General features: G+C 36.4%; 1 protein-coding gene across 3 annotated transcripts; it reads left to right on the top strand.

The window, feature by feature from the left end:
* The first annotated feature begins 3,987 nt into the window (after positions 1-3,987).
* Positions 3,988-27,308, top strand: NBN (nibrin). 3 transcript variants are annotated; one of them, XM_027659068.1, is made up of 16 exons: positions 3,988-4,110; positions 5,629-5,762; positions 7,329-7,474; positions 8,808-8,967; positions 9,389-9,492; positions 13,869-13,986; positions 14,379-14,569; positions 15,624-15,727; positions 17,305-17,431; positions 17,869-18,132; positions 18,397-18,871; positions 20,667-20,738; positions 22,158-22,313; positions 22,872-22,985; positions 23,731-23,780; positions 26,968-27,308. In XM_027659068.1, exons 1-16 carry the CDS (start codon positions 4,080-4,082, stop codon positions 26,996-26,998), a joined length of 2,277 nt encoding a protein of 758 aa, XP_027514869.1. In that variant the 5' UTR covers positions 3,988-4,079; the 3' UTR covers positions 26,999-27,308. The 3 variants fall into 3 exon arrangements, with proteins under 3 accessions (XP_027514869.1, XP_027514868.1, XP_027514870.1); XM_027659067.1 differs by having other exon boundaries at positions 17,296-17,431; XM_027659069.1 differs by lacking the exon at positions 17,869-18,132 and having other exon boundaries at positions 17,296-17,431.
* Positions 27,309-27,801: the final 493 nt, after the last annotated feature.

Genomic DNA, 27,801 nt, shown 5'->3' with positions numbered 1-27,801 from the left:
TGTGGTTGTTGAATTTTTTTTTTTTTGGTTGGGATTTTTGTTGTTGTTGTTTTGTTTTGTTGTTTTTTTCCTTTTGATCTAAACCCAGGATTTTCTGTGCCCTCTACCCTTAGCATGGTGGCCAGTTTTTGGTGTGTGTTTTTGGGGGAGGAGAGTTGTTTATTTAAGGAATGCGCAAAAAGGGGTGGCACAGCTGTCTGATAATTGGGATTTCAAATGGAGTAGGTAACATGTGGCCTGATTTGGGGTGAGATTGTGCATTCACAGATCACTCCTGGGCAGCAGCACAGAGGCTCTGTGCTGCCTCCACTGCACACACCAACACTGGCTGACTGCCATGAGGCAAAGTTTATCAGAAAGATCAAGATTCCTCATTTCAAATTCAGCACTGCCAAGGGAGTTCAGAAAAGGCCTGAGCAGTCTGTGAACATTAAGCCATTCGTGACAGGGGATTATTTTGAGGTAACAAGACATTCAATTTATCTGTGTTAAGCACATAGACTGGCCAACCAGAAAGGTAATGACTGACTGATACCTACCCATTTGCACAGCCTGGGTAATAAGGCAGAGAAACCTGCAGAGTCATATCTGCCCATAAGGAATGAGAGGGTAAGGGTGTGGGGAAGATGAATGTTACCTGTAAGAACATAGAGATTTAACAAAGCTGCTGGTTTTGAGGGAAAGAGACAACACTTGATGAATCTGTGCAGTTATAAAACTTGACATGAAAGATAAAAAAACTATCACTAGGTCTATACTGTCAATTTTTGATTTCAGGGCAAACTGAATACACGCTGCTATGGGAGTTCAGAGGCATCAGACTTCACATCTTACAGCTTAGTCTTCATTGCCAAATGGCCAAACAGCTATTTTTCTAAATGTTCAACATTTAGAAAAAAACAAAAAAAATAATGTTGATGCTCTGTTGGTGCAGTAAGTTCTAGAGTACCTAACATCTTTGTAACTGCTGAACATCATCTGGCAGCCACTGAAGCAATAGTGCCACACCACTAGGCAGTAGTTTCCACAGTACCATTAAAACTGCATATCTGATAGGTGTCAGAGACTCTGACATTCTAAGATTTACATGGTAACATTTCATTAAAATTAATTAATTCAAAACATACTGAGTCTCAAGAGATACGTAATCACTGAACTAAAAATAAAAAAAAACCAAAATACCTAACCAACCAAAAAAATCTAAAAATATAATTGAAGGAAGAACTACCAGCATTTTATAAGGAAAATAAATTGGCTTAATAGGCTACTACCCCACTTTCTAAAATTCTACTTCATTTTGGGTGATTTACAAGTTTAGAAAGAGTTTAAGAACAGCTTAAGTGAAATATTGAAGCATCCAATCTCTGTTTTAAAGCATGTCAGGAGGTTTAAAGCAGAAAGTATCTATTAGGATTTTTGGTGGGTTTTTTTTTTTGCATTTTTTAATCTTCCAGGATAACATGAGAAATTATAAGACTAAATCTAACATCTGTAGGGGAAAAAGTAATCAAAAAATGTAATACCTAGAAAAGCATGATCTGAAAGTGTCTGTCTGTCACTAGACTTCTGCAAAGGTAATGATGTCTTAATCACCTCTTACAGAAATACCTAAGAGGTGATGAATATGTAAGAGCTGGCAAGTATAATTTAGACTTTCACGGATTAAGCCAAGTGGTATAACAGAGTTCAGCAGAAACCTCAGTCACCATTGTAAACTTGCATGCCAGTGCTGTTTCTGCCACTCAAACTACCTTGTTGAAAGAAATGCACAGCACCTGATGATAAAGTTTAAAAATAAAAAAGAGACTTTTGACACAAAAGACTACTAAGGAAAAAAATAATCCTAGGTCAGGAATAAAATATGGACATAATGCTGACCTAAATTTCTGTTGAGAGCAAATGTTTAATGAAAGATTGCGTTGATATTCTGTTTAGATACAGTTTCACAGGCGTCAACTCTGGTACTATTTCAAAAGTTAGATGCAAGTTAAGCCTGCGGTCCATATTGTGATAAACTGAGAAAATGATTCGGGCTAATTAAAAGAAAACAGTGTAAGGTCAATATGACCTGGAGAGAGAAAAGAAAAACAAATCGTAAAACTTAATTGGGCCCCTATAAAGAGATAAAACAAGTTACCTCCCTTTTACCTTGTGTAAGATTTATAGTGAAGGAATTTTGTTTAGTTAGCTAGATAATAGCACCTTTCTTAAAAATTTATAACTTTGTATAGATAACAAGCAAACATCTGCTGAATGTCTGACTTGACAAAATATTATAGATACTTACAGATAATATTCTTGTCTAAGAAAAACATCTGTTGAATGTCTGACTTAACCATATGTAATGTTTATGCTTATGTATAATGAATATTCATGAATTAGTTGGAAATAAATGTGGAACAACTGTCTTCTTTGGGTGTTACAGGCGTTGGGAGTTGTTGAAACCCCTCCCTGATCACCCAGCACTGAATTTGCTTTTATCATATAATAAATTCTAATTGGAAATCACCCGACTGGGTTTCTATTTCTCACAATATGAGTGTCTGAAACACCCCTTTCTGCTCTGATAGTCTCTAACTTTTGAACTCTGCTGAATCATTTATTTGTGAATTGAAAAAAGGAACAAGTAGAAAACCAACAAATATTAGAGGACAGACAGCTAGGTCAGTCAGACAGCAAGAACTCACAAAGTGTAGAAGGTAAATGAATGGGAAACCATGATACCAGAAAAATAAAGTAAAATAAAATTGGATAAATACAGGAAAATTTAAAGGGGTTTATATGATTCATACAGTTTCTTATGATTATGATTTGTCATATGAGTTGGTCACAGAAGTCAAGCCAATAGGATAAATAAGACATAAAATAATGACAACAATACAGAAAATACTTAAGTACAGTTATATAAAGCTGAGAAATAGTCTCATTCAGGTTATATTGTATATTTCTGGTCACCTTAGCTCAAAACTGAAATGGCAAAATTATGAGAGATTAAAAAGAACAAGCAAATAAAATGGAGAAAACTCAGAAGGAAAGAGATTAAGGAGACTGATCATTTATCTTAGAAGCATAGGAAAATATAAAAAGGTATCTAAATGAACATTTAAGAACCAAGGATACTTAAAGTCACATGGAGATTAAACAGATTATGATACTAGAGAAACATTTCTGACAGCTCACATTAACATTTCTGTATGGTTTAGATTAATATTTTCTATTAGAAAAATGTTATCCTGAGTTTCCCCTCCCCATTTCAACTCCACAGTGGTTTTTTTTTTATATACTAAAACTTCTTAACTGTGGTTGTAACTTCAAAAGATTTCACTATTTTGCAAAGTCAAGGGGCAAACAATTACCAATATTCATTATTTGAGAAGTAAGCCGACTGCCCGGTAGGAAGGAATTTGCTCTCCAGCTGCGGCTGATGTGATCACGGACATGAGGAGTTTGATCCCCTGCTCCCCGTGAGCTGCCGAGCACAAGGAGAAATTGGTATTTTGAGCCATTCCTCAGCTGTGTGTGGCTGCAGACATGCACGTGTGGCTTCCTCTGCTGTTTCCAGAAAAGTCAGTGTAAGACAAGTCTTTGGTAATCTGCCGAATGGCCTTCGAACTCCCAGGTGTTTTTTATTTAAAATTCTTTTTTTTTTTTTCCAAAATTTTCTTTCAGTTAAGAGATGTCCAGAGCGTTTCCTGTTCCGCACGCAATGCATTTTATTAGGGATATGAGCGCCCTGAGAAGGGCGGGACAGAGGGACACAACCCACCCGCAGGGCCTCGGCTGAAGATGTCAGTCCGGGCCCACGCTGACACGGAGCGGAAGGGGCCGGCAGCTCCCCGGGGGTGCCGGGGGTTGCCGCCGTGACAAGGACACGGCCGTGACGGGCCCGCGCCGGGACACGCCGGGCCCACGGCCGCGCACGCGCGAGGGGCGGTGGCTGCAGCAGTTCCACGGCCCCGGTAGGCGGCGCCCTCCTCCCCGCCCCGCCCTCGGCCCGGCCCCGCGCGCGTGGTCGCGGTGGCGCGCGGGGTTCTCCTTCCCCGTCCCGGCCTCGTCCCGGCTCGCCGGAGAGCTCCAGGATGTGGAAGCTGGTGCCCGCCTCAGGAAAAGGTGAGGGAGCACCAGGCGCTGCCGCTCCGACGGGCTGGGCCCGAGCACGGCGGGCCCCCTCCCCGCCTGGCTGGCGCCTGCGCGGGTTCCCGGGTGGCGTGAGGCCGGAGCCGCGGGCCCGGGCGCTGCCCTCGGATGCCGGGAGTGCCGCTGTCTCGGCTGCCGCCGGGGCTGGCTCCGGCCGGGCTCCTCGGGAAGGGCCGCCTCGGGCGCTGGTGACCAAGTCCTCGTTGCCCTGGGTGCTCGTCCACGGCTCAGCCTCCTCTTTTCCCTGGAGCACTGCAGACCACAGCTCCTGTTAAATCTAATAGGGCTTCTTTTCGAACCCGTATGGGGTGTCTTCAAGTTCTGCTTTGAAATGCCTGAAGGGTTGAGCTTTGAGGCAGCAACCTCAGGTGTCTTTCAGAAGCGATGTTTAACTATTGTATTGATGTTTCAAGGACTAAGTGTTGAACTTCAGGGAGTTTCTTGGATGCAGAGTTTTGAAACTAAATTGCCCCTGTACTGTTTCTTGTCCATAGGAGCTTTAATAGTAGGTATCATGCAATATATACTTTCCTTCTTAAGTGTTTGCTGTGTAAGGAACAGTTCTATCGCAATTGGATCTGCTTTCTATTTCCTAGTTCACTGGGACTGAATTTGGGATGTTTGATGTATCTCCTAGTGGCAACAGTACCTAATCCTATTGAAATGAACTGAGTTATCTCTTACTGCCTGGAAAATCTTAATGAGGAGGCAAAACACTACTATTTTCATTGTATTCAGGATGATTATTTCTGCACAGTTCACATTTGCAAAGTTATTTGCCCAGGGTTGAAAACTAGAATTTAATCTGTAGTTACTCATTTCCATTAAGAAGCATTCCTGGCTCTGTTTACCAGTAGTAGCACATGTTTAGGATCGAGTCAGTCCATTCACTGGGAAGCCACCATGCAGTCCAGGTGACAGGTACCACAGATATGCTAAAGCATTGGTCAGAGGCTGAACTTACTAAGGATCAGTTTGGTTTACGCTGCAGATCTCCTTAGATTCATTAAGAGGACATTTTTCTCTTAATCTCTTAATCAGTCATGTAAGTAAATTATATACCCTCAAAAAATGATGTACTCTTAAAAAGGTGTTGTTTGGAAAAGGTATCTTACATTATAATCTTTTTTTCTTCCATATGCAGCACTTAGTCTTCAAAAAGTAATACCAGAGAAAAGTTAAAAGACAGAGTATTAGTAAAAATATATTGTTTTTGAAAAAAATGTGTTACCCCATTTGTAACTGCTTTGTGCCCCTTTTGTAACTGCTTTGTTTATCATAAAATGTGTCCTTTTATGATGGACAAATCAAGGGAGAGAGGAAGAAAGATGTTTCATCTATAAACTAGATGTATAATTCTAGTCAACCTAATAAATGATTAGTTACAGAGTTGAGTCTCAGATATACTACAAACTTCTGAATGTCTATGTGCTTTGTGTATTTTAGCATGTTTTGTAAACTGATATTTTTCCGTTTCTTGTTTATTTCCAGGAGAGCCATATCGGCTTTTAAGTGGTACAGAATATGTTGTTGGACGCAAAAACTGTGCCATTTTAATTCAGGATGATCAGTCCATCAGTCGAAGTCATGCAGTTCTGACAGTAAGTCGTCCTGAAACAAGCCCTGTAAGTAGCCAGCATTCTACTGCATTATCAGTGGCCTGTGTGACAATTCAGTCTGCCATGACCATGCATACTCTCATTTTCCTCTCACCAGCATTTTATGCCCTGAGTAGAACTGTTGATCACCTGCCTTTTTTTAATCTTGAAATTTATTGTTGTTTCCTTAGATTTGCTTGCCTTTGTTGAGAAATATAGTGGCATAATTCTAGTGGTCCAAGCTCCCTTTTATCCCAGAGTGAAGATTTACTAGCAATTTTTGTTAAAATAATCATAGCAGGATATTTATGCAATTAAATTTCATTATATAGACAAGTTTTAAGTCTTGGTTCTGGAAAGTGCTTCAGTTGTCTTACTGCAGGCTTAGTTTCTGTTTCATTTCACATCATTAATTCTGTATTTGCCTAGGGCGTGGAAAATAAAAATGTACTGAGGAGAATTAACAAACAGCAATTTACTGTTACTTAGGTGTTGCAGCGTTTGTGGATGTTTTGAGGCCAGTCAGTAGGAATTTAATTTATTAACCTTATATTGAGTTTAAAATAAAATACATAACATGAATTTGTCCTTTTAATACTGCACATACTAGGTGAGTCCAGCGGAGGGCTACAAAGATGATGAGCAGACTGGAGCACCTCACTTATGAGGAAAGGCTGAGTGATCTGGGCCTGTTTAGTTTGGAGAAGAGAAGGCTGAAAGAGGGCCTTATTAATGTCTATATGTATCTGAAGGGAAGGTGTCTAGAGGATGGAGCCAGGTTCTTCCCAGTGGTGCCAAGCAATAGGACAAGAGGCAATGACTGAAACTGGAACACAGGAAGTTCCACCTGAACACGAGGAAAGAAATTTTTTTACTGTGTGAGTGACCGAGCGCTGGAACAGGTTGCCCAGAGAGGTTGTAGAGTCACCATCTCCTGAGATACTACAACAGTGCCTGGGGATAACCCTCAGTGACATCCTCTAAGGAAATCTATTTGAGCAGGCAGTTGGACTAGATGATCTCCAGTGGTCCCTTCCAACCTTATCCGTTCTGTGATTCTGTGAAAGAACGTGTAACTGTGTGGCAGAATGTCATAAAACCAAGCTAACAATGTTCTCATTGGCTTGTGAACCATTCTGGAAATCTGGCAGTGTCTAACATCTTCTCAAAAGAAACCAATGTCTCCATGCCCTGCAGCTTGGGGAAGACTAGCAGTCCTTGTGGAAGGAAGTGAGGGAAAGGGCTGAAATATAGGGAAAAATATCGATAATAAATCTGGGAGCCTTGCTAAATTGCGCTATCAGATGCTTTGGGCCAGTGAATGATTGCCTTGCACAGTCTCCAGAAAGACTGAATGTAAGAAGCACAGACAGTCTGAAGCTAAACACAGGTGTTTTCTCTCATTCTTCCACAGTGAAAACCAGAAGGTGAATAATTTAGTCAACCTTATTGTCCAAAGTCTTTATTTAAGATGGTATTTTGTAGGATACTTCTTATTTATCCACTGCTTTGATCCATAATAATAGTAACCTGTTTCTGACAAAACTATCGTATTCTGATAAACTATAATGATTTGTTTATGTTTATTTTCAGAGTCAATCTCTCTCAGTCCCTATATTAACAGTAAAAGATACATCTAAGTATGGTACCTTTGTTAATGGATCAAAACTCAATGGTACTTCAGTGTCTTTGCAATCTGGTGACAGAATCAACTTTGGAGTATTTGAGAGTAAGTTTAGGTAAGTGCTTTGTTTATAAAATATCAAGTAAAAAAAGTTCAGTTTTTGAAAAGAGTATTTTAGCACATCATATAACTCAGCAAGCAATACAGCAGTGATGAATTTTTAGAAAGCGAAGGAGACGAGTAGTATTTTGCCTGTATTGCACACCTGTTTCTGAAATAGTCTTCCATTATATTTTTATAGTATAATTTATTTTGACATTAAGAGGTTTAAATTGTTCATAGTAAAGCATTGGCATTTTAGAAGGTGTATCATGTACAGTGAGTGTTTTCAAGTTATCATAGGCAAAGAAAAACATCCTAAAACATTCATGATTCTAAGGAAGGTTTAGGGAATGGAGGGAGCTTTTCTGAGCCCTTGTTAGCTGCTGATAATGTAATGAGGAAAGAACAGACATTGCTGGAGGGTGCTTTGTGCAGTACTAGCTGTTGAATGCTTGTTCCTGTGACGTATGCCTGCTCTCTTCAGCAAACCCAGCTTGTTATTGTTTTCAAATTTACATGGTAACCAGTGCTGTTTACATATAGGAAGCATTCCTTGAAGTGAAGTGGCAGGTAAACAGAAAAGGTCTAATGACCATCAAAGTCAATGTTAAAGCAATGAGCAGGTGGCTTTGTGCCTTAAAATTTGATTCAGTTTTATCACTGCTGCTGGTATTATTTGTTAGAAAAGACCCCAGCATTTTCCTCAAAGTACTATAATAAATTATTGTTTGTGTTTTAGAGAAACATACCTGAAATGTGGTACAGGATTCATGCCATGAGACCAGATACATCGTGGCTGTTGTACTACATTTCTTTCTACTTTGTAGACTAAAACAAATCAAATAATGGAATTTGATATGCTGAGTTCCATATGGAAGATCTATAAATAACCTTATGGTCGAGGGTAATGACAGTGTTAGGAAAAAATTACTTGAACTCACCTTCTATGACACTTGTATTTTTTAAGTACTAATCTGTTGATGAACTGTTGTGTTGAACATACTTTTACTTTTGGAAGCACACACTCAAATTTCTTTTGATATTCCCAGACTTTGCAATATTCTTGATGCACTAATTCTGCATAATGTCTGTGAAAGATCCAAAAGTCTGTAGAAATATTTGAGACCTCAGGTCAAAGTGTCATCAATTTTTCTGAATAAAAATTGGTATTTAATTTCTCTTCAGGAAATTTTATAGCACAGTCTTTTGTCTAGGTAAGAGTATGGGTCTTTTTATTTTTACTTCAGATTTCCCTGAGACACAAACATGACAGTTAAGTCAGCTCTGTCCATCGTAATGATTGGCTGGAATAACTAAAGCAGTTCACTTTTACTTGTTCTTTGCAGAGTGGAGTATGAACCTTTGGTTGTCTGCTCCTCATGTTTAGATGTAGCTCAGAAAACTGCTTTAAATCAAGCCATTCAGCAACTTGGAGGCCTTGTAGTGAATGAATGGACAAAAGAGTGTACCCACCTTGTCATGGTATCAGTAAAAGTTACTGTTAAGGTATGTTGAACTTTTGCATATCGATAGTGGTGCTTCGCAGTTTTCCCACAAATGCGACTTAAATTTTAGATCTGCTCAAGGTTTTTCTCTACAAAACTATGCACTCAGCTCTTCCAAGTTTAGAAGAGGTATATGTCGATGGGAGATTGGAGGGAAAGAAAACAAAAAAAGCCAAATTTGAAGAGTTACTGATTTTCATCAGTTGCCTTCTACATTTTCATAATTTTTGTCAAGACACCAGTTAAAAGAGCTAGGCTGTTAGAAGAAAAACTATCCTGTTTTTTGGTAGCAAAAATCAGTATTGTTTTATTTGTTTGTGTGACATTTTCGACATCTAAGATCTCAGAAAGCTAATGTCAGTTGAACCATATTCTGTATGAATTTTTTCCATGCAGTAAATATATATTTTCTGACCTTTCAGACTATATGTGCTTTGATTTGTGCTCGACCAATTATAAAACCAGAGTTTTTTGTTGAATCAATCAGAGCTATTCAGTCCAGGCAACAGTTGCCAAATCATGAAAGGTAAGTTGCCAGATCATCATTTTTACTATGTCACGGAATTAAATTCATGGGAGTTAGATTATCAAAGCTACAGTTTATCTGATAATTTTTGATAGAATATATGATTCACAGTAACTTGGTTTGTGGAAGAATGCTTAACATGACACATATTTTAATAGTCAGACCATTTTCTTGATCTTGTGCCTAGATTTATAAAGTGAGCTCTTGGAATTGACTGTACACTTACAGGTGTTACTGTCTCTAAATAAGAACTTGTTTTGTTAGTGAATTTAAATGTTGATTCAAACACTTTTGGGAGTCGATACATAAAAATAAATTACATTTTTATAAAAGAAATTTTGTCAAGCTTATTTCATTATGTAAACATATTTTCCCAGTGTGTGATTAGTTACTGAGTTTATGGTAAACTTTGGTCAAAACAGAGTTAGTCTGACCCTTGAATTCTCTGAAACATCAGAGGTTTTTAATTATCTGTTATGAAATGAAGTGATACTAATATGCATTGATCTTCACTAGATGAGAATTAAATACTCATTGTTTTCATGGTTAAATTAATTTGAAAAGGGAATTCTTACTTTGGAATAAGTAAATACCGTGGAATATGATGAAATAACCCTCTGGTTATTTTCTCTGTGTGGGAAAGTGTAAAATAGTCCCATTATTGTATTTGACAATTTTATCTGAGCCTGTGTTGCTACTATTTTTACCTTGAAAAGGGTTGTGTTTTGTTTGGGGGTTGTGGTGGTTGGTTTTTTTTTTTGTAGGAACACATGATTTATGCAGGTGAGAAATTTTCATTATGTATTTTTAAGAGGTAAACCGCGTGGGTACATTTTTTTATTGCTTCTGTTCTTCATGTTCTTCATGCTTTGGACAATACTGTGAAATTAAATAGGTAATGAATGGAAATCGTAAGGTACTTGGCATTTGAAAAATAGTGTTGAACTTTTCTTCCTGTTAAGTGACGTTAAAAACTTGTAAAATTACTGTAAATGACATCATGATTTTTCTGCATGTGTTGTTACAACCAGGTGAATGCTGGACGCTACTCGTTCAAGTTGGGGGAAATAAGTGGTGAAGAATAATGGGAGTTAATTGATTTTACATCTCTATGGATATACACTGATATGTATCCATAGGCATATGTGTTTGGACACAGCAATTTAAAATATTTTCTTTAGTGGGTCTGCTGGTAGAATAGTTGAAGAACAGTTTGAAGAAAGAGGCTTGGGGGGAAGGGCAGCTGAGCAAACGTGGTGCCCACGTGGTAATGGACACAAAACTACAGAGGTTTCACAATAAACTGTTCTTGGTATATGGTAAAGTATATTTCACAGAACGTGACAGGACCTGGTTAGAACAATACAGGTGCCAATCTGGAGCAATTGGTAGGAAGTACTCTTTAGTTTCTAGGTGCTGCTTTACATTTGCAGGGTTTATGTAATATGTCAAATCAGTCATCTGTGAGTGGTTTAAAGCTCATTTGCTCTTCAGTTTCAGAAGAAAGGCAGAATCTTAATGAATTATAACTTTCCCTTCTACTTAGAAGTCTGCCTTGTTTTATAAGAATGTGAGAAAACTAAACAAACTATTTAGTCCTCTCTGAAATACTTTTTCTGGCAGATCTTTTGTGGGGTTTTGGTCTTTTTTTTTAGTACAGGTTATGCAAGCCATCAAAAGCTATTTAATTGGTTGTGCAATCTGAAACTTACTTGGTCTGATGTTCCCTGACTGTAAAACTGCTGTTCCTGTCTGTTACAGTAACAAGCAAACAGGTTCTTGAAACTGGAATATGTGTTGTCCATTCCTTTAATACAGAAGTGACAGTATAATTGAGCTGTTAAGTGCTGCTAAAATGGAAGCAGATAGATATGTTTCACTTTTTTAAATGTTTCTGCTACCTCTTAAAACCCTGAGAGGAACTGAGTGACACTAGCACTATATCCATCGTGTAGCTTTCAAAGAGAGCTCTGCATCAAGCTAAATGAGACAGCTGGTGTCATACACAGATCTATGTTTAAAATAATTGCTGTATTTTAAATGGCTAATATTTTTGAGATGTAGTTTGTGGGAAGATACTGAAAATTTATGTAGCAGCTATTTTAATTTGATTTCCAGAAATACTTCTAGCTTTGACGGGGAATCTCTACATTGTGCATTGTAGCTAGAGCTGACCTGAGCTGGTACATCTGCAGGACACTAAACCACTTGGGGCAATGCTAGTTTGGGTATGAAATAAGAAAAGTATATTGACGTGGTAATACAGGGTGACACTGTTAACTAAATCTTTACTGTTACTGGAGATCTGGTCCCCTGAAAAAATCGAGGGAAATATTATGCTAAAGTTCAAAAACAAAACAAAGCCAAAAAGAGCTGCTTTTTTGTTTGTACTAAGACTTCACGGAATTGCAAACCTACAGTTCCTGTGTGAATGTGAGACTTCTTACTTCAGGTTTTTTTATGGTGAAGTGCATTGCCCCAGTCCTCTGGTACTCTCTGACAACCTGTACAAGGTAGAACAATAACTGAAAATTTCACTAATGGCTGCATAAGTGCAACCCTGTATAAAATAATATATTTTATTCCTGCAGTCCAGTGTTAATAGTGCAGGGCTTTGGAAACATAGGAAAGTAACTGAATCTTTAACAAAAACTCACCAAGAATCAAAATCTGTTCATTCAGAGATTCAAGATTGTAATGGGTCTTTTCTGGATACTGGTATTAGTATTAAAAACCTATGGGACCTGAGTACAAGGAGCACTTTGGAATCCTAAGACGGTAAAAGACTGTTGTCTTTTGAGCACAGATCAGCTTTGGATAAGAGTTTCTATGGAAAATCAAAGGTTTTTTTGAGGAGGAGACGATCAGTTGAAGTTGTCTGCTGAAATTAAAAAAACATAGATTTGAAATGTATTTATAGAGAAACTACAGTCTGGTTTCAGTGTCGTGGAAACTGCTGTTTCTCCTTTTGTATTCATCCTTTTGTCTTTAAAGATGACTTTGTTCCCTGTATTTATCTTAATAACTGTCTCTATGGGACTCAGTGTCAGAAGTCTTCTGGCCTTATAACTAAAGTCTGAGTTGCCCTATTTGTTTCCTTAAATTAGTAGGCTTTTTCATATCTATTTCAATTTCAGTGGAACAGTATTTTTGTAAACCTTGAACAGGCTGCTGAAACTTATCAAATACTCTTGTTTTGAAACCTGATGGATTCAGGCTGATTAATTTTCATTGAGTATATAAAGCTTGAAGAATTGATTGTGAAGAACACAAAAGAAGAGATTATTTAAAAGGAACTGTAATTATGTAGTACGATCCAATCTATTGTAATTGAATTATGTATTTGGATGCAGTAGAAAATTTACATGCATGTTCTTCAGGTAAAAGTATATGAATATTCAGTGTCTGAGGAATGGTTTTATGTTTACAGGTTCTCTGTTTTTTCCAAGAACTTCAATATTTCAGTATTTCATGGAATATGTTTCTTACTTAGAGTCTGCTAATCTTTGCTGTTAAAGCAGATTTTGTTAGTGTGTTTCAGGATCTTTTTTTTTTCCTATGTAATAGTGTGAGAAGAATGTGTAATCAGTAGTCAGAATAAAGATAAGTAGTTCTGTCATCAGCCAGACAATGTACATAAACTGCTGTTCAGGTACAGATGTAGTATAATATGGTTAAAATTGACCTATAGTTTCCCTTCTTTCTAGCATGTGCCTTCAGCTTGCTCTGTCAGGACTGCTGGAGTAGTGAGTGTGTGGCTCAAAGATCCCATAAATACTATGCTGAAATTATGAGTTAGATGCTTGTCTTAGGTGTGGGCATGCCATCATTACCTGGAGCTGAGATCACAGGCTGTGACAAAAATGAGAGCTTCAGGGTAAAATTTTACTTTTGCCTAATCTGTTCCCCAGCTGAACTCCTGCTGACTTTGCTTGTATTGGACAAAACAGTTGAGAATTTGCAGGGGAATTCTCTATCCCACTAGCAAGAAAAGTGTACTTGCCTTCTGTCACATAAGTTGGCTCTTATCGAGTGTAGTGGTACAGGATTTCTTGACACAGCAGAAGAGAATGAGGGGTTTTGTCAGTATTGTTAGTGAGAATGTGAATATGTATGCAGCAGATTGGTTGAATACATTCCTTAGTGTTGTTGTCTTAGTTACTGAAGTAGAAAGTCTTGGTCTAATCTTAGATGTTTAGAAATCAGGGGCTCTGTTTCTTCCTAACAATCATTTTGAAAAAAATATTTATCTAAATAGTTTTAACAGCGCAATGCAGTATTTTAATTTCAGAGCTTTACTCTAAAACAGAAAGGACTGTGAGTCAGTACTGATAAGCACATCTGAATTTTGTAACTTTAATTTTCTGTTCTTGCAGCTTTTATCCTCCAGTTGATGAGCCTTCCATTGGCACTGAAAAACTGGATTTATCTGAGCATCATGAAAGGAAAACAATATTCAGTGGAAAAACTTTTGTATTTCTATCTGCTAAGCAGGTAATCAGGCTTTACATTGCAAAAATATTGCAGGGGTGGCTAAGCACAGATTTGTTCTCTCTGAATTATGCACTCTCAGGCACATGATGTAACTCTTGGGGATGGTCCTGTGCAGGGATAAGAATTGGACTTGATGATCCTTGTGGTTTTGTTCCAACTCAGCATATTCTGAATTCACACTCATTCTGCGTTTGTTGGGAAAGAAGGATTTCTGTGTACTTATCCTACAATACAGTGGCCTAAGTAAGATGAAGTGTAGGGGAGAAACAGAACACAGTACATCTGCAGCAGTGTGTCAGTGACAAGCACTATGATCATAGTTCAGAATTCTGATGCTTCTAAGCTGACTGTATTTTAAGATTTTATTTTTTTTATTTGCAATCTCTTTTTAGCACAAGAAACTGGGTCCAGCAATTATTCTTGGAGGAGGAGAAATAAAGTTGATGACAGAAGGAAGAAAAGAAACACCTTTACTGATTTCTCCTGAAGTTTGTGTTGTTGATGTGGGTTTGACAAACTCTCAGATTGCAGGATCTGACTCTATGAGAAACTGGACTGATTCCATTCTGACTCTCTTGCAAAGGTGCAGCATTGTTTTCTTGTACAGCAGAAGGGTAATTTCAGAATTTCTGCAGAGACTTAGTCATGGTGTTCACATACGTATTTCAGCAGGAGGCTGCTTATAAAGGGGGCATTTTTTCATTCCTTTCAGTACTTAGCAGGACTAAAATTTCTTGAAGCAGGAAAGAAGAGACTTGGCAGTTCTGTGAGGATTTGATGGGGATATTGTTTCTTTTTCTTTTTTGGAGGATCCAGTTCTACAAAAATTCATTGTCATGAAGTTTCTTTGAAATTACAGACAGCAAATAGTTTTTCTTCTACTATTTAAAAGAAGTTAAAATCAATATAGTCTAAGAATGGAAAATAGATAATTATGATATTTCAATAAGTGTATGTACTTCATCAAAAAGAAATGAGATGGCACCTTGAGGTCGTGTGGCTCATCATTGTGTAATTATTTACATACAGTTTTTCTGAAGAGCAGCTTCTGTTTCATGAAAATAAGTTTTTGTTTTGGTGGTAGGTTTTCTTTGAGAGGGCAGACTGCATATTTTATATATTTTAGGATTTTCACTATGCCATTTTATTAAAACAATGAAAGAAAACATAAACCTAGTTTCCCTAAATTGTCCTAGTAGATAGAGAAGACTACTCAAACTCTTCTTATGGCTGCAGTACAGAGGAAGGAGGGGATATGGGGGGTGTGCACCTGACTTGTAAGAAGTGCTTAGATCTTTCAAGCCACTTTTTCCATTCACACATTTTTGAATCAGAGGGAGAGCACAGTTAGTTAGATGCCCAAAACTCTGGAAGGGAGAGGTGTATTGACCAGATTACTGGGACTAGACAGTGGCTAAAGGAGCAGGAAACATGGGAGTTCATACGTGTAGGGCATGGCTCTAATAAAGGATAATTATGCTGATTTACTGTATTGTGAAAAATTGTAGTGTAGGCTGAAAGGAGGAATGGAACATTTTGTACTTTGCCATACCTGTGCCCATTTGCCTAGTCATCTTTGAATATGTATTGAGAAACTTTTTTTTTGTCTTTTTTTTTTATTATTTGTATATTAACAGCAAGAATCTCAGGGCTATTCCAGAGGCAGAAATTGGATTGGCAGTTATCTTCATGTCTACAGAAAAATACTGCAACCCTCAAAAGCAGGCTGGTACCAACAAAGGTAATTGGAAGAAGGGTAGTAATAAGTTAACAGCCTTAAAGAGGCAAAATTTCTTTTTGTGTAGGGGCGTCATGAACAGCTAATGTTCAAGTTCTTTTGTTTTGCAAGACCACTAAAATGAAAAAAGTATGCAATGCTGAAGAGGTAATTGTTTTTTAGAGGTCTTACAATAAATTACAATGAAAATTACATGGCTTAGATGTAAATAAAAAGTAGATGTAAAATAGCATAAAAAGGAGATACATTGATCTTGAAAAGAAAGGTACTTCAAAAAAATCTTTTGAAGTCCATATTTGTAGTGGCCATTGAATTCATATGTATGTAGTAGTTTGAATTCCATGCTGTTCTATCTTTTCATACAAGACTGGGGTAATAGAGGGGTTAAAAGATCAATGTTAGAAGAGAATAAGAGTGGAATTAATTTGTAAAGGCTTGCTTTTTTTTTGTCATTGCACAAAAAGGAATTGGCTTTAGGAAAATTCAAGCACCTCCTACCCAATTCAAAAGTAAAAATAATCCTGTCAAAAGAAGTAAAAACAATGAGACACAATTGTCATATTAGCTAAAGTAATAGTTTGGGGGTAGACATTCCAAATTGTGACTTGAGGCTTGTATTTGCTAATGTGGTAGTAATAAAAATCTGAGAGACAGAAAAGAGGTTTTGTTTGTTGAAGTCTCTTTTCATGTTACTCTGTATTTTGTTTCTGTAAAATTTTCACAGTTATGTTTTACAGGTTCTCTTTGTTCTACGAAGTGTTGTATCAGGTAGCAAATCCTACAATTATTTTTAAAAAAATCAAAAGAAAAAACCCATAAATTTGTCTTTACATGTGGGAGCATTACTTTCTCTCTTCAAAACACATTTTTGAGTAAGACATACATGCAGTACCTTGCAGAGCCATGAAAAATATTTTGGTCAAATGATATTCTTGTATGAATAACTTGTAAATGATGTATTGTCTGAACAGTTAGTTTAGAAAATAATACACAATTCTCAGATTAAATTTTTAAAATTCTTACCCTGCAAACACTGAATGAATCAGAAATACTGACTTATTTCCAGTCTGAATGATTCAGTTGGGTAAAAGTTGTCATCTGGTTAAGTTGTGTAGGTGAACTGTATATCAGGCTTTTAAAGAGAGCTATGTTTACAACTGAAAAAATTGTATCCCACATACAATAATCATGTTAGAGAACACCATAAAGGAGTAAATGTAATTTTGTGCTTTGACAGTTTTGCATAAAATATGTATCACGTGATTTATTATGTATATCTGTGTTAATGTATGATTTCTCATTATGCTTAATTTTTTATTTAAGCAAAATTCCATTACTTAATTTAGTGGAATATTTGACTAAGGCTGAATCCAAGAACATGGTCCTTTGGAACTGGGTTTTTTTTTTCATGTTTTTTAAATTAATAAATCTGCTTAATTTTTATATTAAAATTACTCTAAGATAATTTTACAAATATCTCACCTGATCAGTTACTAGGGGGTGATAACAGGTGCGAAGAAACACAGATTTGGTATTAACCTGCTAATTCTTCTCTTGTGCTGATCTTGCAGCTGTAACAGAAAGTACTCCTGCATCAGGTGTTGTGGGCCGAGCCATTTCTCAGAGTTTGGCTGTGGATGAAACCATAATGCCAGCTGCTGCAGATAGCAGCACATTGTACATAGCTGATACAGAAGAGCAGACATGGTAAAGTATTCATGGAAATAGGTTCTAGTATTTGCAAATAAAGCAGTCTTTTGTGGCAGAGGAACTGTATCATTGGCAAGGGCAAAGATACACAGTGTTAGAAATGGCATTTACTAAATTGCTGTCACTTGTCTGCAGTGAGATAATTTCTGCTTTTGAGTGCTAGATAGCAAAATTCATCACACAGAACTTGCATCACTTTTGCAGATGCAAATATAGATACTGTGTATCTGATTTGACTGTCTTAACTGTTACAAATTTTCAAGCCATTTCACAATTATAAAAATATATTGATCATAGCAGATTTTACAGTTTGTTTTTAGCACATCGTTTATAAATATAAAGTACAGATACAGCTTTAATAAAAAGTGGTTTTCTCAGTGTGTCTCTGGTAACTTCCTGTGTGTCATTTAGTATTTTTTTTCTCTCTAATCTAGTATGGAGGTAGAGAATACTCCCCAGATGGATAAACAACGGAAAATGGCTTTCCAGGATCCAACCACCGTAAAGAAAAACACTAGGACAAGTGGCAGTGTAAATGCAGGAACAGCCATATTTAGAGGGAACAGAACATCTGGGTTGAGTCAAAAAAGTCAACCTGTCTCACCATCTAAAATTTCAGAAGCTGGTAAACCCAGCGAGTGTGCTTCACGTCACCAGTCCAACTCAATTACAAATTACTTCCAGGTAGCTAGAAAGAGGTACGTTGAAACGTTCTTGACATTGCTTCCCTTATTGTTATGTTGGTGCTGTTTCTGGAAACTAATTTTACTTCAATCAGTGTGCTTTCAGGTTGAAACATACTTAAAAAGGTAATCTTTTAGATCAGATTCCTAGAATGGCAAGCTTTTCCTCAAGAGTAATTTACATTTCACAATGCAGTCCCTAAAAGCCGAGGAAGCTGTTATGTTGCGGATACAGCTGGTCATACTCAAAAATGCTTTTGTACTTTCTTTCTGGCTAAGGGAAAGAGCTGAAGAAGAAGAGGAAACATCTGTACCCAAACTAGCAAAACTGGAAGAAAGGTCATCGCCTCTTTCCAAGTGCACTGAACCCACAACTTCATCAGTCTGGAATAGTGAAGCAAAACAGCATCAAAAGAAAAATAACATCCTGGACCCAAACCCAAATTTTGCATTAGAAGACATGGGTATAAAGCTTATGAGGGAAAGTGTCAAAGTAACAAGTGATAAAACAGACACTAAAACCACTTCGAGTGAAAGTCATGCACCACAGAAGAGAAAAGAGTTAGATGATTTATCTGAAGATACAGAAGCACTGGAAATTGTGTTTGGAAGTGGAGACCTGGACTGGGAAGATCAAGTGGCAGATCATGACCAGGAAGCTCAAGGAAATACACGAAAAAAAAGATGTTTGGAAGCCAAAGGAAGCAGGATTCAGGAAGTAAATGTAAATCAGAGACAGGAGAATAAAATATTGGTAAGTTTTATATTCTTCTCGTATGCCTAATCTTGAAATTTGCAACTCTGTTAGAAGGATGCAGTTAGCTCCTTTAAGGATGAGGCTGCCTGCATACAGAAAATGGCTTTGTAAAGTTTGCTTAAATTTTATACAACAATTTTCAGTTCAGAGTGATTAATCTATTACATGTGAATATTGCAATTTTCCACCTACCTAAATGTCTTTTTATCTTCAGGGCATTTTTTCTTTGTGAATTGAAAGCTGCTTGTATTCTGAAATCTTTCCTCTCTTTTTACGAGAAATACTGTAGGTAGGACAGCAGAATATATCCCTGGTCCAAGAAAAACTTCTCATATTTTTTGTTACTGTGTTAATCATAATGTTGACATTTATACTAAAATAGTACTCAATTACCTTTATGTCATTAATTTTCTGAAGAAACTTTCAGTTGACCTCTTCTGTTGAATACCACAGTAGTGTTCAGCAGAACAAGCCAGAATCTTTAGACATCATGTGAAAGATTATTAAAGTTCCTGTATGAGAAATTTTAGAACAAAAACCAAACCCAACAAAAACAACAGCAAAACCAAAACACAGTTTGTGTTTTCTTGAATATTGCTCTGGTTTTCTTTTTGAGACTAAGGGTATTTTCTGAGAGATATGAAGAAGACAACAGATTTTGAGTAAACAAAAAAACCAAAAGCAGATTTGTAGAGGAAAACAGTGTTGAGAGCGCTAGACTATTAATGGTGAAGAAGGGAATAAGAGAGAAAGAAAAGAACAGGTTTAATTTTTGTATATATAAAATGTATATCCTAAAGTGTCCAGTTCTTATATGGTGCAGGCAGTGTTTAAGTGTTTAAAAGTTTGAATATATGATTGAGTAACTGGAATTTGCAAGATGCTTTGGATCATGGGAGAATTAGTAATTGTCTGAGCATCCTTAGCTCAGACCAGCCTAACACTCTGGTGATGCTTAATTGGAGCTTGCTTCTGGCAAAGTGTGAATTTTAAACTTCATTATAATGCTGTTTTTTGTGTGTGTTACTAACAGGCAAATTTTAAGAGAAGAATCATATAATTTTAGAGAATTTTGCTTCTTACTCTTTATACTGTCAAATAGTAGGTGCTTTTTATTGGCCCTGACCATACTGAGAGACTAAAATTACTGCTTGCAATAGTCTATTGAATTTTGTTGTGGTCTGGAAAGATTTTTTTGTCCAACTTCTTGTCAGGATTGTGAAGGAAAAAATTCCTTATATCGAATTAAGCTGTTACTTTATCTGATGTGTACTTAATGACTTTTGCTGGCAAGAAGTCTTCTAATAGTTTAATTAATAAGGACCTATTTTATGCATGTAAAATATAATTTATGTGAGGAAAATTTGGTTTCAAGCTACAGGAGGTAATCAACCTGCAGAATACTTTGTTATCCTAGTAATAAAATGTCCTTTCTGCACACATGTACACTTAAAATATCAAATTGAAAATGCTACTTTTTACAGTTTTCAGAAACTGTCAGGATTTTGAAGATTATACAGATGGACAAAAATTGCTACTGGTATAAGAAAGAAAAAAAAAGTGAGAAAATACTAGTGAGTTTTTAATAGAGAAAAAGGCTAATGATTGTTAAATATACATAAAATCATAAAAATTTTAAAGTACAAGGCAGTTTTTCTTGTCTAAACATTTACATTTTTTGAAAATGCTTATTGCACTGTAAAGAGCAGAAAACTGTTTTTTTAACTATTTATTGTAATTAAATTTCCGTTTAATTTCAGTGTTTTATTTAAAATAATTTTTAATCAAATAGAAAGAAGAGGAACTTGGATCAGTTGTAACTTCAGAAATAAAATGTAAGATCAAGCAAGAGTCACCAGTCTCGGTAAGAAACCAGTTAATTTTAAGTTTGAACAGTGAACTTTAAGAAGCATTACAAAAACACATCAAAATTTTGCTTTTAAGAACATAATATTTGTGGATCCTATTTCAGAATAAAGGAGGTTCAGAAGACATACTCCTTAACATAATCATACATAAATTTGAATAGTACAGTCCAACTTACTGACTGTGAAAACCAGAGCACCTGTATTTCATCTGTGTGCTTCTGTAACAGCGTTTGGATGGTGCTTAAGGTGACTGAAACTACAGACACAATGTAATTGTATTAATCCTTCAGTGTTGTTAATGCTTGTACTGATGTTTTTGTTAGGTTGCTGCTTAAAGATCAGCCAAGGACATAATCTCCTTGTCTGCTCTAAGGAGATCACAACTAGAATGGAAGAGATGGACCATTGAGAAAATAGATGTAATATTGACTGATTAACAGTAGATAGCATGCTAACTTGTTATAGGGGAGGTGAAGGAAGAAACGAGAGGAGAATTTCTTGGAATGGCAGTGAGGCAGAGGAAAAGGAGATGAGGCTAAATGAAACTGGAATTGAAAAATTCTGAAGAGAAAAAGTAGAGTGTAGCCAGTCAACAAGGGGCAGAATTATACCTTTTTTTGCATACATACAGAGAACAGTCCAAGAAGAAGGAATGCTGTGCAAGGTCAGCTCAGATTAAAGGACTTTTAGTTTATACTTTGCTGTAGAAGAGCTGTACTGCATCTGGGCTGGAACTGTCCATAAAGATAGTTTGTTACTTGTGAACTTGTCCTGCGCCCACACGTCCTTTTTAATCCACAGAAATGTAGCTGCAGGCAGCAAAGTGTGCATGCAAACTTGCTGGCATAGGAACATTCTCATGTACGAGAAAAAATTGCTTCATTGATCAGATTCAGCTTACAGTCCTAGAGCTGGCCAAAAATCTGTAGGCTAGAATTGAGCTGAGGATGTTTAACTTTGTCTTCCATGGAGTTAGCTGGAGTTGCCATTGGAGTAAACATGGTTGATTGAATTAGTCCAGGTAAGAGACAAGGTGAAGAAGAGGAGAGAAGGAACTCTTAGATATTAGCTAATATGGGGGGAAAAAAGTCTTACTTTAAGTTTTATTCTGAAGTAAAATCATAGTGAAATGAACGTACACTGACTTCAGCATTGTTACTGGTCCTGTCTTTTCAATGTATTTAAATATGAGAGAAAATGTACTGAGCTCGCAGCTCTATCCATAGTATATAAGGAGCTGAGAAGTTCATACATGTTCTTAGCTTCTAGCACTGCTGCTGCTTCCCCTCACCCTTTCGTAATCATAATTTTTGTTAAACCCTGCTCATGATAATTTCCCTAAAGTTTATACTCTTAGATATGCTGTACGTCTGTTCATACACTTGAATGCTTCTTCCCTTTTCTTCCCCCATAAGAACTGTAGCAAACTGCAAGATGACTCCAGCAGTCTTCCTAGCAGGCTTCTGTTGACTGAGTTTAGATCACTGATTGTCAGCCGTCCAAGACAGAACAGTTGCCTTACTGCAAATACCAGCTATGGGGGAAAGAAAAATTTCAAAACCTTCAAAAAGGTTAGTGCGTATTTGAAATGGTCACAAGATGGCACTATTTAAAAATACTAAAAAGTGTTGCCTTGAGATTGTAGAAATATGTTAAAGATTTTTATTTTTATCTTATTTTTTTATAAATTGCTAGCTACAGAAAGAAACAGTTTAAATACCATATTATACTGTTAACTTTTAGGGAGCATGGTCTCATTTTTAGAAAATATTTTAAATTTCTGATATTATTTTCTGCTGTTTTGTAATAGATGCCTATGCAGTCGGACAATAAAATATAAAGTGATTTTTACCAATATTTCAAACTCCATTTGATGTACTATCAGATTTATTTAGCATATTTAACTTCTCAGATTTTTGTTGTTTGTTTCTTCTGGTAAAATGAGGGAGTTACAGCTTTCTGTAAATGCTTTTTTCACTTCAGTTGCTTTAAAATATGACCTCTGAATGTTATTGAAGAAAAGACTGGCTGACTTTCTTCTGTGATATCTGAATAGACTTTCTGAATTTCTCAGATCTTTTGCTTGTACTATGCTTGCCTTGTAGTTGTAATAATTTATTGTCCAACAGGTAGCTTATCCAGGGGCAGGACAACTTCCGTACATTATTGGAGGATCAGATTTGATTGCTCACCATGCTAAAAGGAATTCAGAGCTAGAAGAGTGGTTAAGGCAAGAAATGGAGGTAAGGAATTATTTCTTAAAGATGATCAAATAAAAACTTGACTTATGTAAGTGGTCATACTACCCTGTGGTTGTTACTGAAGTACTTCAGGATTTTATTTTTTAAATAAAACCTCAACCAGTAAACTGTCCACACGTGCCCATAGGAACATGTACTTTAGGAAAGTCACTGAAAGTCAGAGGTCAGTGGAAAGGCTCATCTTTTTGCTGATTATTTGAATTGATTTTATGCGTAACGTTCATATAATCAGAAATACTGATGTAAAGAAAATTCAGTAACCTAAAAGAGAATGACTTTTTTTGTAATGACCTGTTTTTGGTGAGCAAAATAAGCATTGTGGAAACTTGTGACTTGTAAAACGTGACAGGGAGATAGAAGGAACTTCTGTATGGTCAGCTGTGTTCAAATAGTTTTGCAGTACAATTGATACTCTACTCTTGAACAGAACAGAAAATACCTGAGTAAAATTCTGTTCTAGAAATATTCACCTTTATATGTAAAAGTTCTAAAAAAATATTGTTTTATCATCGCAGTTCTATAGCACTGTTTCCCAGTAGTTTCCTTCAAAATACTTGCTGATGAGTCATATACTGTTTTTACAGTCTAATTGGTATCCAGGTATAAATAATGCTAATTAACTTAGAACTTAGTGGAAAAACTGTTAGTGCAAGAATATATTGTGTTGCTATATGGTTCATTAGCTTCATCCTCAACAATCAAATATTGAATAAACTTACTTTCTCAGGAGCAGAACCGATATGCAAGAGAAGAATCACTTGCTGATGATCTCTTTAGGTAAGAATTTTATGTTTGTACTTAAAGAAAGTGTATTTTTTGCATCACATCTTTTTTTTTATTGGACAGATTTTGATTTTGTAAGAGACTACTTTGACTATTCTTTTCAAAATTCCACATATTCCCATGTAGGGAATATAGGCAAAGTGATTCAACAACTTAGCTTAAATTTTCTTATGTCTTAAACTTTTAATTTCATTCAGACTTGCTTCAGTTTTTTAATAAGAGTATTCTCAAACAGAAATGTTGCTATTTCCTGGCTGATATGCACAAGCTTGATTGTTCAGAAAGGCCAGAAGATGTTCCAGGGTGGTTTTAGAGCCTAATGAAGCATTTTGATCTTACCATTGTCAGTCATCTGAATTGTGGAAAACAAAATGATGGGTTCTGCCGCTGTTTCATTCTGGCCATGGCACTTGTCTGTCCCTGTGCTGAGTCACTTGAGGGAGCTAAAGCAACAGAGTACTAGTTCTGGGAAAAAGTGATTGGCGCAACTGCTTTTTCCTTTTTGGGTCTTTGAAGTAACGATTCCCAGAGTTTAAAGTAAAAACTAAAAAAAAAAACCCAAAAGATAAGTAAATCCTTCAGTATGCCCCCTCTGTGTCCCTTATCTTTGAGACTTTAAGCTGCTTTCAAACCCATTCACAACGAAAGAGCTCTTACCTTTTTTTAACTGTTAGAAACTCCCTCAACATTTTACCATCTTTCCAGTGTACAGACAGAGGTGGCATTTTGAAACGGATCATGCTGTGCTTTTGACAGTGTAGAAGAGTTATTGATTTTGCTTTAATCAGTTCTTATGTCACAGGAGATTTCTTTGATAGGCCCAGGTTCTCCTTGGCTGTTTGCCCTTACTTTTTGCCATTACACATTACATTTGCCTCTAAAATTCAGTCTGTTTCAGCAGTTTTCTTTCAATAACCTTCACTTCAGTTGTCTACCACTTTCCCTAATGTCTCTTTTGAAGGAGAGAATCATCCTGCTCAGTTAATTTCCTATCCAATTTACTTTCAATTGCAATCCTAATTTAATGATTTTTAACCCCTTTCTAATTAGAAAAGGTTTTAAGCCAAGTTTGCCACTTTATCCAGTTTTTACATCTGCAATGCAACCTTTATATATATATATATATATATATGTCAGTTATCATTTATAAAAATGTGATGCAGCTGAACTGCTGTGCTGGAATATTAACTGGCTTGAAATGTCTTGGTTCATTTTTGCCTTTCGAAACGCAACAGTGCAAACTTAGATAATTTGCATGCATGAAAGTTAATTCTAAGCATGAAGTTTCTACAGTCAAAAATATTAAAACACACAATTTAACATTCAGCAGTTTGTAACCTTCTAATTTTGACCTTAATCTCGAATAAAACTACTTGGCATAATGTTAACAGCTGCAATTTCCCATGAAAATGCATTTGAAGATGCCATTAGAAAGAGTCATGAAGTACTCCAGTGAGAAGATGAGCTAGAAAGAAAAGCTGTGCTGGGTACATACTGAGACAGAGGAGGAAGGGAAAGTATATTATACTATCTACTAACAGTACAGTTAAATGGATTATGTTCAGTAACAGCCTTTTGTGTCCTCCACTCCCTGTTCCTAACAAGGTCTTATGTTTCTTTGTGCATTCACTCTCAGTAGTGGATTCTCTGTAGTCCTTTTGCCTTTTCAGGCCATAGGCACTGTACAGTTTCAGATAATGTTGTTTGATGTCTTTCCCTCCAGAAAACAAATACCATCCAGGCTTCATTTAACATGGAAAATGGCTGGAGGTGAGGTGGAGGATATAACATGGAAAGACAGTTCATGACTGTCTGTGTCAGCATCTCTTTAGACGGTCACAGACAGGGTTGAAGCTGCTGTTATTCTGATGAGGGGTTTCCATCATGTATCATCCCCTTTTCCTATGTGCTTATCTTCCTGTCCCTCCCCCCTCTCCCCTTCCACAGAATTTGGTGCCCAGGACACATTTAGTTAGAACTAATGTTACAGTGCTACAGAAATAAAATCAAATAAATGGTTTGAGATTTAATATAAGGATCTCATTTTGTTTAGCAAAGATTTCGTTACTTTCTGTGGTTTTTATGTGAAGAAACAAGGGACCACTGTTTGACTTCTCACCTGCAATGCATTTGACTGACACTAAAAATTGTGCGTTTAGGTAGAAAAACATATATGGTGAAGAAGGATGTTTTTTTCAAATCACTATCAAAGAAACATGATACTACATATCAACACATTCAGAAAATCTTAACATTAACAATTTGCTCTGTTAATTAACAGCTAATGTAGAGCATCTCTTTCAAAGGGTATCCATTTTATTTTTGTCAGAAGTCTGAGTTGTATAGGAACAACAGTGACTTCTAATAACCTTCCAGCTATGTGGTGATGTAATTTGGCTCACAAGTTGTTGCATTTTCCTGCCTAAGCAAAAAGTCTTGATGAATGAGAGCAGAACTAGTGGAAGTAAAACTGCCTGATCATTCAGTTGTGTCCATAAGTTATTCATGCATGAGTACAAAACACATCAGAATTTCAAAGAGGCGACATAGGATTTTGAGTGATGAAGCACAAATGAAGACAAAGGGAAGGCCAAGGGATAGCAGTGTCAAGCAGAGGCAAACTCTAAGCAAATGACAGTAAATCAGGTAACTATTTAGTATATCCAGAAAGTAGCTCTAAATTTCTAACAATCAATCTGAAACTGATTGTTAGAAGGTAATAAAGGGGAAGGTAAGGCAAGGAAATGTTTTATGTAGGAGTAGGAAGCAGCAGAAAGGTTTTGTCTGAATGACTTGTGGCCAAATGCTGTATATTAGTGTGAATATACAGTAGCCCTTTCCCCTCCTCCTCTTTTGGTTTTTGGTGAGATTTTTTTAGTAAGGAACTTAATGTTGGGTCATTAAAACTTGGAGAAACTTGTTCATGCATCAGATTTAAAGATTATAGGTAGCTGGGAAGTCAGTGAAAATTTTATTAAAGGTTATCTCTAGTTCATGCACAGGTTCTACCTTACACATCCTTCAGTCAAATAGTAGCAACTGTAGCTAATTACAGGAGTGTAGTCAGGGAAAAGATTGAACACTGTTGTAAGTACATAACAAAGCTATTTACATCATGTTGTTAACTTTTTGAATATCATTAACTTATTTGGACAAATTTTCTTTTTTTTTTTTATTGCAGATATGATCCTAATGTGAAAAGGAGAAGATAAATTGTGACCTGGATTTACAGTGTTTCTCTAGCAAAACCTGCTTTTCTGTTCCTTAGGTTTCTTGTGTTACAGTGTGTATGATGTTCCTACATATGACCATTTGAACTATCTATTATTGTAAGACTTGTTTTTTAAGTCTTGCTCTTATTAAAGAAAAAGAAAAATTTCTTTCACTGCTTAATACTTATGGATTGCACATTTTCAAGACTAACACTACTTACTTCAGAGTAATGCTCAGTAAAATACTGTAGATACTTAGGATTTCATTTTAGGCTATTTCTAGTGTTTGCTAATCAGTACTGTTTTGGGGGAAAAAAGGAAGTTACCATCAGGCTGTGTTTTATTTGTTTTGTTTTTTTTTTTTTTTTTTAGAAAGGCTTTGTTAATTAGGTATTTTCACGGGTATTGTCTTAAGAATTGGAAGTCTGATGAGAAAGACTGAAATGCAGCTGATACTTGATCATGATAGCTTTCTCTGTGGTTCATGATTTACAGCAAGTACTGTTGTTACTGTTACAGAAGATCTTGGAACTGAAATATTTTCATTTGCAACTTTAAATCGGTGTGTGTGAATGTTCAGTTCTTAAAACCTACTTCCAAGCCAGAGAAAGTCTTCAAGAGCTATTGCATTCCAGTTTGGAATTTTAATTATTTGACCCATTTCTTTCTCTTGTGCCTTTACTTTTTGCAATCACTGTGTGAATATATGGCTTCAAAACATCTACACATTCTTGGGTTACGAGACCTCATTTTAATGATCTGAGAGTTTGCAATTTGAGAAATTCCCCTGGAAGTACAGTGAG

The sequence above is a fragment of the Corapipo altera genome, unplaced genomic scaffold (genome assembly GCF_003945725.1).
Source record: "Corapipo altera isolate COAL_440 unplaced genomic scaffold, ASM394572v1 52, whole genome shotgun sequence".
NCBI classification, from domain to species: Eukaryota; Metazoa; Chordata; class Aves; order Passeriformes; family Pipridae; genus Corapipo; species Corapipo altera.
The sequence above is the reverse complement of the archived record's forward strand: the minus strand, read 5'-3'. Positions and strand labels throughout refer to the sequence as shown.